Source organism: Dromiciops gliroides, chromosome 3, assembly GCF_019393635.1.
Source record: "Dromiciops gliroides isolate mDroGli1 chromosome 3, mDroGli1.pri, whole genome shotgun sequence".
NCBI classification, from domain to species: Eukaryota; Metazoa; Chordata; class Mammalia; order Microbiotheria; family Microbiotheriidae; genus Dromiciops; species Dromiciops gliroides.
In genome coordinates, this window is record NC_057863.1 from 19,547,554 (window position 1) to 19,561,238 (window position 13,685).

Below are 13,685 nucleotides of genomic sequence, written 5' to 3' on the forward strand. Positions count from 1 at the left end.
TTCCCATCTGGATATATGCATACATACACATATATTGTACAATATACATATAAAGAAAACACATAATTTGTAAAATCATATATACATATACACGTCTGGATAGAAGTATAAACACATATGCATATATTTGTATACATATATGCAAGTATATGCATATATGTATCTTTGACAGGTGCTGCAAATAGATAATGAGTTAGGTCCTGGAATGATTAAGAACAGGATGTTATTTCTCAGAGTTGCCCCTGAGAAAGCACAATGTTCTTCTTTTTTCTGTCTTTCAAATCAGACCAAGGTTTTTATTTACTCATTTCTTGCATTTGAAATATTCTTCAATGACATCTGTGGCCTGAGATTCCTTGCCATAGTCTTTAACAACAATGCAACTGCAGCCAACCATTTTGTGGGGCTTTCCCTCTTTGTCACTTTTACAGAGGCCTACCCATTCACCCAGCTTCTTGTTGTCATCAACCTTGATCAGGTTAATTCGGTGCTCAGCACACAGGGCTTCAACCAATTTTACATCCATGGGTTCATCACAGTTGGAAGCCAGAACACAAAGATGGGCTTGGTGTTTGTCCAAGGCTTTGGCAGCTCCATGAGTTCTGCGAGCTGGAGCATCATGGATGAATGTGGTCTTCAGCACTTCTTGTAGAGTGGCGTTAGCGTCCATTACACCTCCAGCAGCAACGCCTTCCTCGGCCATGGCAGGGGTTCACGGTGAAGCTGAATATTGAAAACACCCAGGAGCCTCTGTGGCAACAGGGAAAGAGGACAATGTTCTTTGAATGCTACCAAACTTCTTCCTGAAACACAGGGTTAAATGTGTGCTTTAAACTCAGAACAAGCCTGACACTGTTCTCTTTCTGTCAGAGCAAAGTTTCCCTCATGCTCTCTGCTCTTGCCATGCTTGGTCTCTCTGCAGGGCCTCTTACTTAGTGCTGAGGAATGGTATCATAGCAACAGAGAAGAGCTGCTGCCCTCCTGGATCTTCTGCACTCTGAGGCTGTCTGGCCATTTTCAGCTGGAGCTGAGAGGGATGAAGGAGACCTGGAAAAGGCACACTTACTCTTTCATTGTGAAAGGTGTCCTGCAGTTTGGAGCCAAGGAATGGAGTCCCCCACACAGGCTCCTTTTTTTCAGGGCTTCCCCAAATGCTTGGATGCGTGCACAGTCTTGTCCATGGAGTCCATCTCTCCAGGGATGCAGCTCACAACCTGTTGCTTTCCCAAGCCACCCGTGGCAATTCTGTACAACCTTTATCCATCTGCGCCTGTCAATTCTCCATGGGGTGTGGGTGGAGGTTGTCTACACAACATACTGGGAACCTTCCTGTTTGAATGGCAATTTTGGGAGGAGCTCTTGTTTCCGTTTCTTCTTCTTCTTCTGTTTTTTTTTTTGGGGGGGGGGCAATGAGGGTTAACACAGCTAGTAAGTGTCAAGTGTCTGAGGCTGGATTTGACTCCAGGGCCGGTGCTCCATCCACTGTGCCACCTAGCTGCCCCTGATTTGGTTCTTAAGGAGACTGGTTTTCACCTGAAATTGTAAAACTCACCTGTATGTAGAAATATAGAGAATGACCCAGAAAAACTCAGTGTTCATAAATGTGGCTATTATGAGAGGCATCGCTGGGCATTCTTGAACCTGGGAAAAACTCAGTTGGCAATGGGGCGTGACAACAGTACAGAAAGAAGTCTGATTTGGAGCATAGTCATGAGGGTGTACTGTTCTGCCCAAAGTCCAGTGGTCACCTCTTTCAGGTTGGTGAGAAGATGAACCTAGGGAGAGAGGTGACAATGCAGATAATGTCTTGTGGTAGTGACCTGGAGGTGGTTACATCATGGCCATGTGGATTAGTGGAGCATTGTAAAGCCTGGAGACAGTGGTTGCTATGGTGAGAAAGTTCCTCTACTAGATGTTGGCACCATGGGGAAAAGCCCTCAGCGGCCTTTTGCTAGTTAGAAGTCTGGTGATGTCCATTAGAATTTCAAAAGGGAAGCTTGAGTGGTTTAATGTTTCTTCAAAACAGTTGCAAAGTAGCACTAAATCATTTGGATCTCAGGGATGAAATAAAATGACTTTTGTAAAAAAAATACCTACTGGACTAGACATCTGGAGACCTGGGTTCTGTCCCAGGGTTGAACATCACATTTCCTCACCTGTAAACTGAAAAGGGGTTGGACAGCATAATCTCTGAGGTCCCTCCCAGCTCTAAAATGCTGTGATTCTATGACAAGAGCTAGAAATTGAAAGGAAAAAATAATAATTCTTGTTACAATGTCTCAGAGTCTTCTGTAGGGCAGTTATTCCTACAGACAGACAGATATAGCTTTTGAATTAGTATGTTACCAAAATAATCTGTTCAAAGAAGATGTTTACTGGTTGACACCATAATAACGCCACCACATACCCAGCGGTTGATATATGGTCTTTGAGAATCGTTCCATATTACTGAACCTTCATCCAGGCTCCATCAATCATACAAACACAGTCAAGTGCATTCTAGAATAAATGCAAGCTTTCGTTCAGTGATACATTTGGTACGTTAAACTCTGTGGCCCTGGAAATGGGCAACGCAATGGTTGGTCTGTGTTTAAATGGAGAATAATTTATATGTGATTTTGGCATTCAATTTCATCCCTGCTGGTCCAGAAACTCATTACAAGGTAGCAGTGATTGCTAATCAAGATGTTTAAGTTCCATTCCCCCTCCTATAAACCTCCTCTTCCCCTCCCACCACCCCAGCATTTTACCCAATTTTTAGCTGATATCAGCATGCATCATGTCTGGCTATAAGTAATAAAACATTAGGGAAGGTTGTGTGGTCTCTTAAAATAAAAACAAAGAGTTGTAAATCAGCCAGAGTGGTGTCCCTTGTCTGGATTCTCCACTCATAATATCTCACCGTGATGGGGAATGTTTGAACCATTTATAGTTGACTTTTAATTACGGCACACCAGAATATTAAAATGCCCAGTATCTCGAACCAGGTTTCACCTCCTTTGTATTTGAAAGTTTGAGGACACATGCGTTGAATGTCCTTTTTGACTTCTCATTGATCATTAGATCAACAGGCAAGAGGTAGCTCTCTACACTGCAAAAAGTTTGCAGCTGAAACAGGGAATTGTTGGAAAGAGGTAAATCAAGGCACAGGTAAAACAAATTATTTAGAATGTAATTGTATTGGGGTATTGTTATTTATTTTTTCACTTGAAATGACCAAAAAAGTATATTTAGTTAAAAGTAAAAAGGCTTGGTATGATGCATGAATAGGAGCACATTGAACTGAAACTATTTATCATTGATCTGTTTCTTAGGTAGAATAATAGCAATTATTTATTATGGTAAAGTGTGTTGCCTATTTGAGATGTATATATCCGCAAGTTACTTAAGTCTTCCTTATGGATAGAGGTTGATAGGTATCTCTGGAACACTGACCACCCTATTTCAGTGGAGAATTGGATTTCTACATGAAGGGGAGTAGTAGAAGGGATCATGAGGATGGCTGCTCTCTTCTCCTTGGAGAGAAAAGTTAATGGACTAGGATTTGTATATCTCTCTATATTTATATGTACATGTATGTATGGATGTATCTACCTATCCATTCCCTCCTAAATATTGCTTGTATAGGGGCATGATTTCTTTTTAGATTCAAACAAACTGCTTTTCTGGTTGCTATTACTTAAGGGGAAAAGGCTAACCCCAAATTTAGATTTGTCATCCTAACTCAAAATTCTAGTTACACAGAAATCCATCACAAATAGTTAATAGTGAGTAAACCCACAAGCAGATGTGAAAGTAGATGGCCAACAGAAGTCAGATGAGTTATGCATGGAGTGAAGGAACTCTCCCTTTGGAAGCGATATATCTTAGCTTAACCAAGAGGGAGGATGGAAATCAGGGATATGTTGCAAGTCTTTTCTCTCTCTTCCTGGTTCCTGAAGGGTCTGGAATGATGTGTATATCTCTTGAAGCAGGAATGAAGTTGGCGCCTTCTCTCTGAAGCCTTTGCACCAACTCTTCTCCCTCACATAGATAATACAACACTGTTTCATGATTCTTTCCACCACAGTAGGAGTTGCATCGAAATAACACCTTGTGCAATGTTTAAAAACCAGGTTACATTTTGTTTTTTGTTTGTTAGTTTGGATTTGTGATTTTATCTCCATGGGGGAGTTTCTGCCGTGGAAACTCTCATCATTAATGCTGATCGCAGGATGATTAGATTTGGGAGTGGGAGGGACCTAGAAGCCATCCTGCCCGTCTCCTTTTACTTTTACAATTGTGGAAAACTGAGGTCCAGAGAAGCGTTCAAGACACACAGATAGTGACAGAGGTGGGATTCAAACTCAGGTCTTCTCTTTCTAAATCCAGTGCTCTTCTCACTGTCCCATGCTGCCTCTGCAACTCAGATAGAACGTAAAGTATTCGAGAACAATCCTTGTGTGGGTTGCTTGGAGGAATGGAGAAGTAAGGGATCTGTCCATGGTTACACAACTCACATATGTCAGCAATAGGGCAGGTTTTCCTACCTAACATTGGCCCTTTACCCTCCATGCAATTCTGCTCTTTGGTGGCACTTATACTTTATATATAACACATTATATAATAAATAGATTAATATAATATAAATTACATTAATGATACAATAATATTATCTATTATATAAGGACTGCATGTCTGAGGACCAGCCTTGCTAAGCTTGGAGTGTCTCATGAGTTGATTGGCAGAAGTGCTCAAGGTTTTTGGTTTTAGCATCTGATAAGTTGTTTTTTTTTTTTGTTCAGTCATTTCAGTCATGTGTCTCTCCATGATTCCATTTGGGATTTTCTTGGCAAAAGTTGCTGGAGAGGGGCAGCTAGGTGGCGCAGTGGATAGAGCACCGGCCCTGGATTCAGGAGGACCTGAGTTCAAATCTGGCCTCAGACACTTAATACTTACTAGCTGTGTGACCCCGGGCAAGTCACTTAACCCCAATTGCCCTGCCAAAAAAAAAAAAAAAGGAAGTTCTACAGAGGACAGATTGGAAGACACTGAAAACAAGGAGACTAGTTAGGAGGACCTGAGTTCAAATGTGATATCAGGAAAAATAAATAAATAAAACCAAAACAAAACAAAACAAAAAAGTTACTGGAGAGATTTAGCATTTCCTTCTCCAGCTCATTTTCCAGATGAGGAAACTGAGGCAAAAGCGGTTAAGTAACTTGCCCAGGGGGAAACAATTACCAAGTTTCTGAGCCCAGATTTGAACTAAGGATGGTGAGTCTTTTTGACTCCAAGCCAGGCGCTCGGTGCACTATAGCGCCACCTAGCTTCTCCCTACTAATTTATCGAGTGGTTATATTTTGTGGAAGCAGAAGAAATAATCATACTAAGGAAATTCCATTCCTTTGAAGAATTAAAGGGAATATCTCACCAAGAGAGGTATATAGATGTAATGGATAGAAAGTTACCTTGGAATCAGAAAGACCTGAGTTCAAAACCTGCCTCTGATACTTGCTGGCTGGGTGATTTGTGGGCACCTCACCTAATCTTTCAGTACTCTAAGCAACATTCTATGACTGTAAGTTTCTCAACCAAGTGTCATTCTATACTGGTAGAAGGTAGGGGATCTTAACTTTATTTGTGTCATCAACCCCTTGCAGTCTGGGGAAGCCCATGAACCTCTTCTCAGAACAAGGTTTTTAATAATTGATGACAATTCCAAATTTTATTTAGGGGAAAATAAAGATGTGATTATTCTCCCAGACAAGATCATGGACCCTCTGAAATCAAGGGTTCCATGGACCCCAGGAATCACGGCAGTTTCTTCTTTGAACACTTCAGTGAAATACTCGGGAGAGACTGAAATGATTTTACTTTTATCTACAGCTGAGGGTCTGGAAAAGGTCAGCTAAGTTTTACAGGCATTTATTAGGTAGGCCCATGTCTGCTCTGGGCTTAATTAAACACCTGTCTGCTCTGTTCTCAGCACCCGGCTACCAAGATGAGAAATGCCAGCCTTTATCCTCAGGGGAACTACAGCATAGGGTGTACAGGCCCCCTTTTCATAATTATGTGTTTAATGTGTACTTATAAATGTTGATCTAAAGGAAACTTCAAGCAAATCCTTTATAGACCCAATGACCTCCCCTAATTCTCAAAATCCCTAACATTATCTATATCTGGGAATTACTTGGTGCTCTGTCAATGCCTAGAGATGGTGTGAAAATGTGTCTGTGTGCCAGCTCTTTGTGTCTGTGGTTTATGGAGGATAAAAATGTTTTGTTGATGCCCTATGTTTTTATATCATAGACGTTCTTGGAGCTGATCCCTCACTCCCCAATAAAACCATAAAACAAAAAAGTGAAAAAGAGTTAAGTAATAGAATAGTCAAATAATAATATCCTATATAATGGCCTTGCCTGGCAAAACATACACCACTCTGCTCTAGTAGCCCTCCACAGTTCTGCTGAAAGATCTATTTCTTTTAAAAAATATTGCTATCTTTTATTTTTACATTACCATTATTTCCTCTTCTCCTCTTCCTCCTCCTCCTCCTTCCTCTTTGTCCTCCTCCTCCTCTTCCTTTTCTTCTCTGGAATTGGGAATCTGTATTCAGGTTCGAATAGTGATGGTGCAAGTCACCTAACCAGTGTCTAATTCAGTTTCCTCATTTATAAAATGGGAATAATAATAGCTTTTGCCTCCCAGGGTTGTTGTAGGGAGGAAATGAGATAAGATTGGTCACATATACCTTGAAAAGGACTCATGTGTATGTGCTAGGTACTGGTATTACTTATCAATCAAGGAAATCCTCCTAAAGAAGTAAAGAAAGAGAAGAAAATCACTTTAGTAAAGCTAACTGTTACATACCAAGTCTGATGGTGGGAATAAATCAATGAATATTTATTTTAAAATTATTGTTTATTTTTAACATTCATTAAAATTTTTGTGAATTCCAAATTCTTTCCCTTCCTTCTACTTCTCTTTTACTTATTGAGAATAATACATGTGATCATGCAAAATCATGCACAAAATTTCCATATTAGCCACGTTGTAAAAAAAGCACAAGAAAAATGAAAAAAAATTACATTTCAATTTGCACTCAGCATTCCTTAATTCTCTGTCTGAATGTGAATGGCATTTAAAAAAAATCATGAGTCCTTAGGAATTGTTGGTGAGCATTTATCCAGCACTTCTAGTGTGTTAGGCATTGTGTTTGGTGCTGGACATCCATCCAAAGATCAAAGTCAACTAGTACCTTCCCTCAAAGAGTAAGCACTCTATGCAGAGGGACATGTATGCACATAAGAAGATACCCCCCAATATATCCAAGGTATTTATGGGGGCAAGTATAATGTTCCATACCCCAAGCACCCCTCAGTTCCCATCTCTTGCCTCTTCAAGGAAGGAAGAGAGATGCATTTTCTCATCTTTTCTTTGGACATGTATTTGGTCCTTATAACTATAAAGGGTTCAGTTCATGGTGAGCCATTCTTTCCTGCACAGTGAATAGGAACTGGCCAATGGGAACAAAAAGGGAGTCTCTGACGCCATCTGGTAGTTCTCACATTCCAAGGGTGGAGGCCAGAGGAGGGAGTGAATGCCTCTTTCTTTAGTTTTCATCTTCAACTTCAAAGTCCAGAAAACACAAAGGCTACATTCTGAATCCCTTATATACTTCATTTCTTATTGTACAATAATGTTATTTGTAGAGGACTTAAAAAAAGACAAAAATCATAGGTCAAGATCTGAATGGCATCTTAGATATCATCAAGTCCACTTTTCTCATTTTACAGATAAGGAAACTGAGGTAGACAGAAGTTAAGTGACTTGTCCAGGGTCACACAGCTAGTAACTGTCTGAGGCAGGATTTGAACTCAGGTCTTCCTGACTCCAGGTCCAATACTCTCTCTATTGCATGGTACTGCCTGTCAGTAGGAGGGTGGTTGTCAATGAGGTCCCAGATGAAAACAGATTTTTTTACAAGCTGTCTTTGTGTCAAAGAAGGAAGGATTGTAGGAAGTAGAGTCAAAGGGAAATTTAGGATCCTTTAATCCATCCCCCTCTTTCAACTGCTCCCTTCCCCCTTTTGTGGATGAGGAAATTGAGATGCTGAAAAGTGAAGTTACTCACAGTAGTAAGTAAGAAAGAAAGATAAGATTTGAACCCTGACTTCAAATACAGGCTTTTCCTATGAGTACCCATTTTTTCCTAGGAAAAGACAATGGAGTTTTAGCATCTTGTTTTGGAACTCTGTACACAGTGACTTGGAAGGGAATATTCTTACTTTAGATCTAAATAGGAGTTGATAAGATTCACAATTATTGCTTGAAAAATATATAGTGAATGGGGCGGCTAGGTGGCGCAGTGGATAAAGCACCAGCCCTGGATTTGGGAGTACCTGAGTTCATATCTGGCCTCAGACACTTAACACTTACTAGCTGTGTGACCCTGGGCAAGTCACTTAACCCCAATTGCCTCACTAAAAAAAAAACAAAACAAAACACTATACAGTGAAAGCAAAGGTCTATTCTGAAGAATAGTTTGGGGACCAGAAATCACATTTTTGTGAAAGCCCAGTCATGCCAAGCATTCTTTGCCCAGGAAGCCTCCTTGCCAGGTGTAGTGCTTTGCTCTACTTTGCCGGAGAGAGAGCTTCCTATTCATGTTCTCAATGAAGGTTGTTTGTGGTCTCAGTATTTGAGTCAAGCTCAGTCTAAGCTTGAAGCAGGCCTGTGTAGGCCTGTGCACTGAAGCTCTGGGGCCCCTCATTACCATCTGCAAACAGGGGCTGCAATCCCAGCTGCTCAGAATGGAAATCACAAAGCAGCAGAGGTGTTTTGACATTTGGAATTAAAAATAACCCTTGCTCTCAATGTTTTCCATTGCCAGCACCAGGCTGACTGAAAGCCAACAGTCAAACACAGAGCGAGCAAAACAGTCTCTCACAAAGTGCCAATTTCCAACCCTGTGGATGTTTTGCTGATTTCAAAAAAGTATATTCCTGCAGGACTGATGCAGGCTGATTTCCTTCTCATTGGCATATGATAAAAATCACAAAATCTGAAAACTGGAACGAGCATTTGAGCACATCTAGTAGAGGGGTGGCAAACAAATAGAAATCAGGGGGCCATTAAAGGGCACATAAGGGGCCCCCCAGGCTGCTTAGAAAAATCACAGTCATGTTATTCCCTTTGTATTTTTATTATTTTTGTGAAATGTTTCTTGATTTTATTTTGATTTGTCTCAAACTTCCCCTGGAGCATTCTCTCACAATGCTGCCCAAGGGCCTCATGTTTTGACACCTCCTATCTAGTGCAATCTATATTTTACTGTGTCCTTTGAAATTATATGGGGTTGCCTATCTCTGCCCCAAATTTTAGGGAACTTAGCTCAAGTTTCTAATATGTTGCTACTTATAAATTAGAGGCTATAGCACCAGTCTTTGGCATTAAGCATTTATTAAAGCACATTAAATGTTAGTAAAGAGAGAGCGCATTGCTCAGAATTAGAGTTCAGAAGTCTTACATACCTGGATAGGAGAGAGAGAGAGAGAGAGAGAGAGAGAGAGAGAGAGAGAGAGAGAGAGAGAGAGAGAGAGAGAGAGAGAGGAAGAGGGAGGGAGGGAGAGAGAGAGAGAGAGAGAGAGAGAGAGAGAGAGAGAGAGAGAGAGAGAGAGGGAGGGAGGGAGAGAGAGAGAGAGAGAGAGAGAGAGAGAGAGAGAGAGAGAGAGAGAGAGAGAGAGAGGAAGAGGGAGGGAGGGAGAGAGAGAGAGAGAGAGAGAGAGAGAGAGAGAGAGAGAGAGAGAGAGAGAGAGGGAGAGAGAGAGAGAGAGAGAGAGAGAGAGAGAGAGAGAGAGAGAGAGAGAGCGAGCCATGTAGCTGTGGTCTGGAGGAGAGGCGGCCCTTACACACTGCTCAAAGCTAATTGGCTAGCATCATTCAAATCTATTGATTGACTGGACTTAAGGGTGGTCCATATTAAAATAAGCAGTAGGTGCTGAGGTCAGAGTCCAGAGGACAGACCCTTTGAAGGGAAAGGCTTTCTGTTAGGTGTGGTTTTAATCTCTCTTGTCTCTATTCAGAGTCTGAAGTCCAGCTTTCCTGTCTCTGGGCTGACTCTGAAGCAGATTGGGCAAGGCTCCCTCAAGTGGAGGGGTCTCTGGGACCCCCAAGACCCATTATTGTCTCATATTACAAAGCATACCCCTAAAGACATACCTGACTTTACTCAAAGGCTGGTAGTGAGGGTGAAACTTCTTTTCTCCCAAAGCACCCTATTCCATGTTGGAAAAGTTTTAGGAAGTTTTCCCTGACATTGTTTAAATATGCTTCTTTTCAACTCTCTTCCATTGTTCCTACTTTTGCCTTTTGGAGACAAGTCAGATCAATCAGTCAATAGTTAGTCAATCAACATTTATTAAACACTTGGCACTGTGCTAAGTGCTAGGGATACACCAAGAGGAAAAGGACAGTTCCTGCCCTCAAAACGTTCACAGTCTAATGAAAGAGACAACAAATAAGCGAATATATGCAAACAATCCATATACAGGACAGACAGGAAATAATAGAGGGAAAGCATTGAAGTTAAAAGGGGTTCGTATAAAAGGTGGGATTTTAGTTGGGAAGCCAGGGAGGTCAGTAGTCAGAGCAGAGAAGAGAGAGTGTTCCAGGCATGGGCTTTAGCCAGAGAAAATGTCCAGTGCCAAGAGATGGAGAGTTTTGTTCTTGGAATAGGAAGTCAGTGTCACTGAATCAGAGTATATGGAGAAGAGTAGGATATAAGAAGACTGGAAAAGTAGAAGGGGGTTAGCATTTATTAAATGTTGATTTTGTACTAGGCACTGAAGGTACAAAGACAAAGAAATGACAATCCTTGTCCTCCAGAAGCTTATATTCTAGAGGGAGACATGTACATGTAAGAGGAAGAGACCCCTCCGGGAGATCTGAGTAAAAGCATGTGTACATTGTGGAAGGTGCATTAGACTCATTCTGTTTGGCCCCAGAGGTTAACAATAGTTACATCTACCTGGCCAAGCCCCATCCTGAACCCCTAATTGGCATCTTCTCCTACAAGTATTCCTGTTGTCTTGGGATCTCTGCCTGTCCCTCCTCAACTGAATTTGTTTTAAACTTGAATTTGAGTATACACTTTGAGGAGTTTGACCAGGAGTCTATGTGGCAAATTATGGAAATGGAAGTCCCTAAATGTCTTTAGCAATGGCTGGATCAACACTCATTAGGTGGGATTTAAAGGGAACTCTTCTTGAGGTATGCATTAGATGAGCTGGCCTCTGAGATTCCTTCCAACTCAGAGATTCTGGGCTTCTGCAAGCCTATCCTGGAGTAGGACAGAGTAAAAATTCTATAAATAAGGGCTTTGGGTAGCCTCTAATTCCATGTAGAAGGGATCAATTCTCTCTAGTCTCAGCAGAGCATTATTGGCATATGGCTTGGTTGAAAGGGAAAAGAATCACCCCAAAGACAACTAGGATTTGAGCCATTTATGGCCTCATAGACCATATGTGATGCCTTAACTTGGAATCACAAACCCATATTGGATGTTATAAAGTCTGCCATCATGACTTTCCCTTTGGCCCAATTTGTTTTAGAAGTCAAGCTTCTAGGCAAATATATTTGCTTTATTTTCTGGGCCAATTTTATTCAAAGCCCGAAGGTCACTCAATAGGACTGGGCTCATGTGTGGAGATGAGCTTAGGAAAAAGGACTTGTGCTGTGTATGGTGGTGTAACCTTCTGGTCCCTACTTCTGGGCATGCTGAGGCTAGTGCATCATTTGAGTTCAGAAGTTCTAAGATTCCACAGGGCTAAAGTCAATCAGGTATCCACAGTAAGTCTGGTACTAATACGGTGAGCATCCTGAGGGAGTGTGTGGCACCAGGCTACCTAACAAGGGGCAAACTGGCCCAGATCAGAAAAAGGGGAACAGGTTAAAGCTTCAGTAGTGATTGGTATTGCTATGAGGCCCATGGATGTCTGCTGCTCTCCCACTTGGGAGGAATAGGGAGACCCAATTCCAACAACAAAAAAGAACAAAAACACAAAGAAAAAATGACTTGTCCTCCAAGGTGTCTGTGTGAGTGAGGATTGCAAACTCTCGCCTTGATGCCTTACACTAACATACTGACATAGCAGGAAGGCTCATGCTGGCAAAACATAAGATGAATATCATTTGTGGTGCAAACTACAACCCGTATTCCTTCTCCAGGCGGCTCTCTTGTGACAAGGATGACAAATAGGTGCGACAAACAGAACAGCCATTGGTCAAAAAAAGGAAACAGATTTAAGAGGTGAGTGCTTCCTTTGGGAATATGAAGAAGGAATCCATTAGTCCCACAAAGTGCATCACAATAATCAACAATAATGCTTCATCATTTCTCTTTTGACATCTAGAGGTCAACATTTTCCCAGTGAGAAAACTGGCAAAGGGTAATACGCTTGTCTGTCCTTAGTTAAGGGTTACAGTCCTCTCCCCTTGCCAAATGTGTGAGGTATACAGTGCCATTATTATCATCAATGTTTTTCACATTAGGAAACTGAGACCCAGAGAAATGAAGTGATTTGCCCACAGTCACAGCTGGGATGGGTCAGTGCCAAGAGTCAAGCCAGATTTATCTGATTCCAAGCCCAGTCTTCACTTTATTATCTGCTTAAAAATGCATCATAGCAAGCCATTTTGTGAATGATTGGATCATATCTTTTCCTGCAAGAGTGAGAATCTGTGAACTCTCAAGAGTTTGATACTATACTGTATCAGGCTAGTCAAATTGTACCTCCACTTGAATTTAATAATTGGAATTGATTTGAATGTAAGTGCTATTGGAATAGGGAATGCTTCATTCTTTGTACTCACACTACTAGCATTTACTACAGTGCTGGGCACACACTAAATGCTCAATAAATGCTTGTTGATTGATTGATTGATGGCTGCCAGTTCTGGCTACTTAGTGAGTTAACAATATGCTTAGTAGACTGGAACTAGTTACAGAACATCTAAGCATGCTCCAGTGCCTCTAAGAAACTTCCATTACATGCAGCATAGCTCTCCAGATGTTGAGATGCTGCCCAAGGTGCTCCACACCTGTACCAATCTCATTTATACCAGAATTTTGTAATGTCTCCCCAAATCATGTCTAAATCAAACCATATGTTAAATGCAACAGATGACCTGGCTATTTTAAGGATACTATGTTGTGATGTGTGTGTGTGTGTGTGTGTGTGTGTGTGTGTGTGAGAGAAGCATCCTTTTGTAAAGTGAATACCCCCTGAACATAGTTGCTTGCTAGGTGTAGGTTTTCATGTATTGATTGAGTTTTGGGGTGAATGCCATACTATGGAATGTCACTTATTCAGATTAAAGGGATGGGAATGATCAAGTCTGAACCAGCAAAAGGCCTGAAATACATAATCAGTATAAAATAAGTCAATATTATGGCTTTTATGTATCTGCTGTAAGACAGGTCCCAATGAGTGTGAACAATAAATTCCACCCCCCCATACCCAAAAGGGTCACATGTATTCACATTTTCACTAGTCAAAGTTATAATTTTGTAAAACATGATAAAAACAAAATCATGGTTCCAGGTCAGTGGAAATATGCAGTGGGAATTCAAATAATGGGACCACCTCAGGGGATTAATTATTTGTACCAAGCAAGACCTAGTAGTAATGGCAACTTAATGAC

General features: G+C 41.2%; 1 protein-coding gene across 1 annotated transcript; it reads right to left on the reverse strand.

Moving 5' to 3' along the window:
• Positions 1–304: 304 nt before the first annotated feature.
• LOC122746295 (40S ribosomal protein S12-like) lies at positions 305–703 on the reverse strand. Its single transcript, XM_043991789.1, has one exon. It carries the CDS (start codon positions 701–703, stop codon positions 305–307), a length of 399 nt encoding a protein of 132 aa, XP_043847724.1.
• Positions 704–13,685: the final 12,982 nt, after the last annotated feature.

Coding starts and splice junctions, on each gene's coding strand:
- LOC122746295 (XM_043991789.1), bottom strand. CDS start 703: ATGGCCGAGGAAGGCGTTGCTGCTGGAGGTGTAATGGACGCTAACGCC.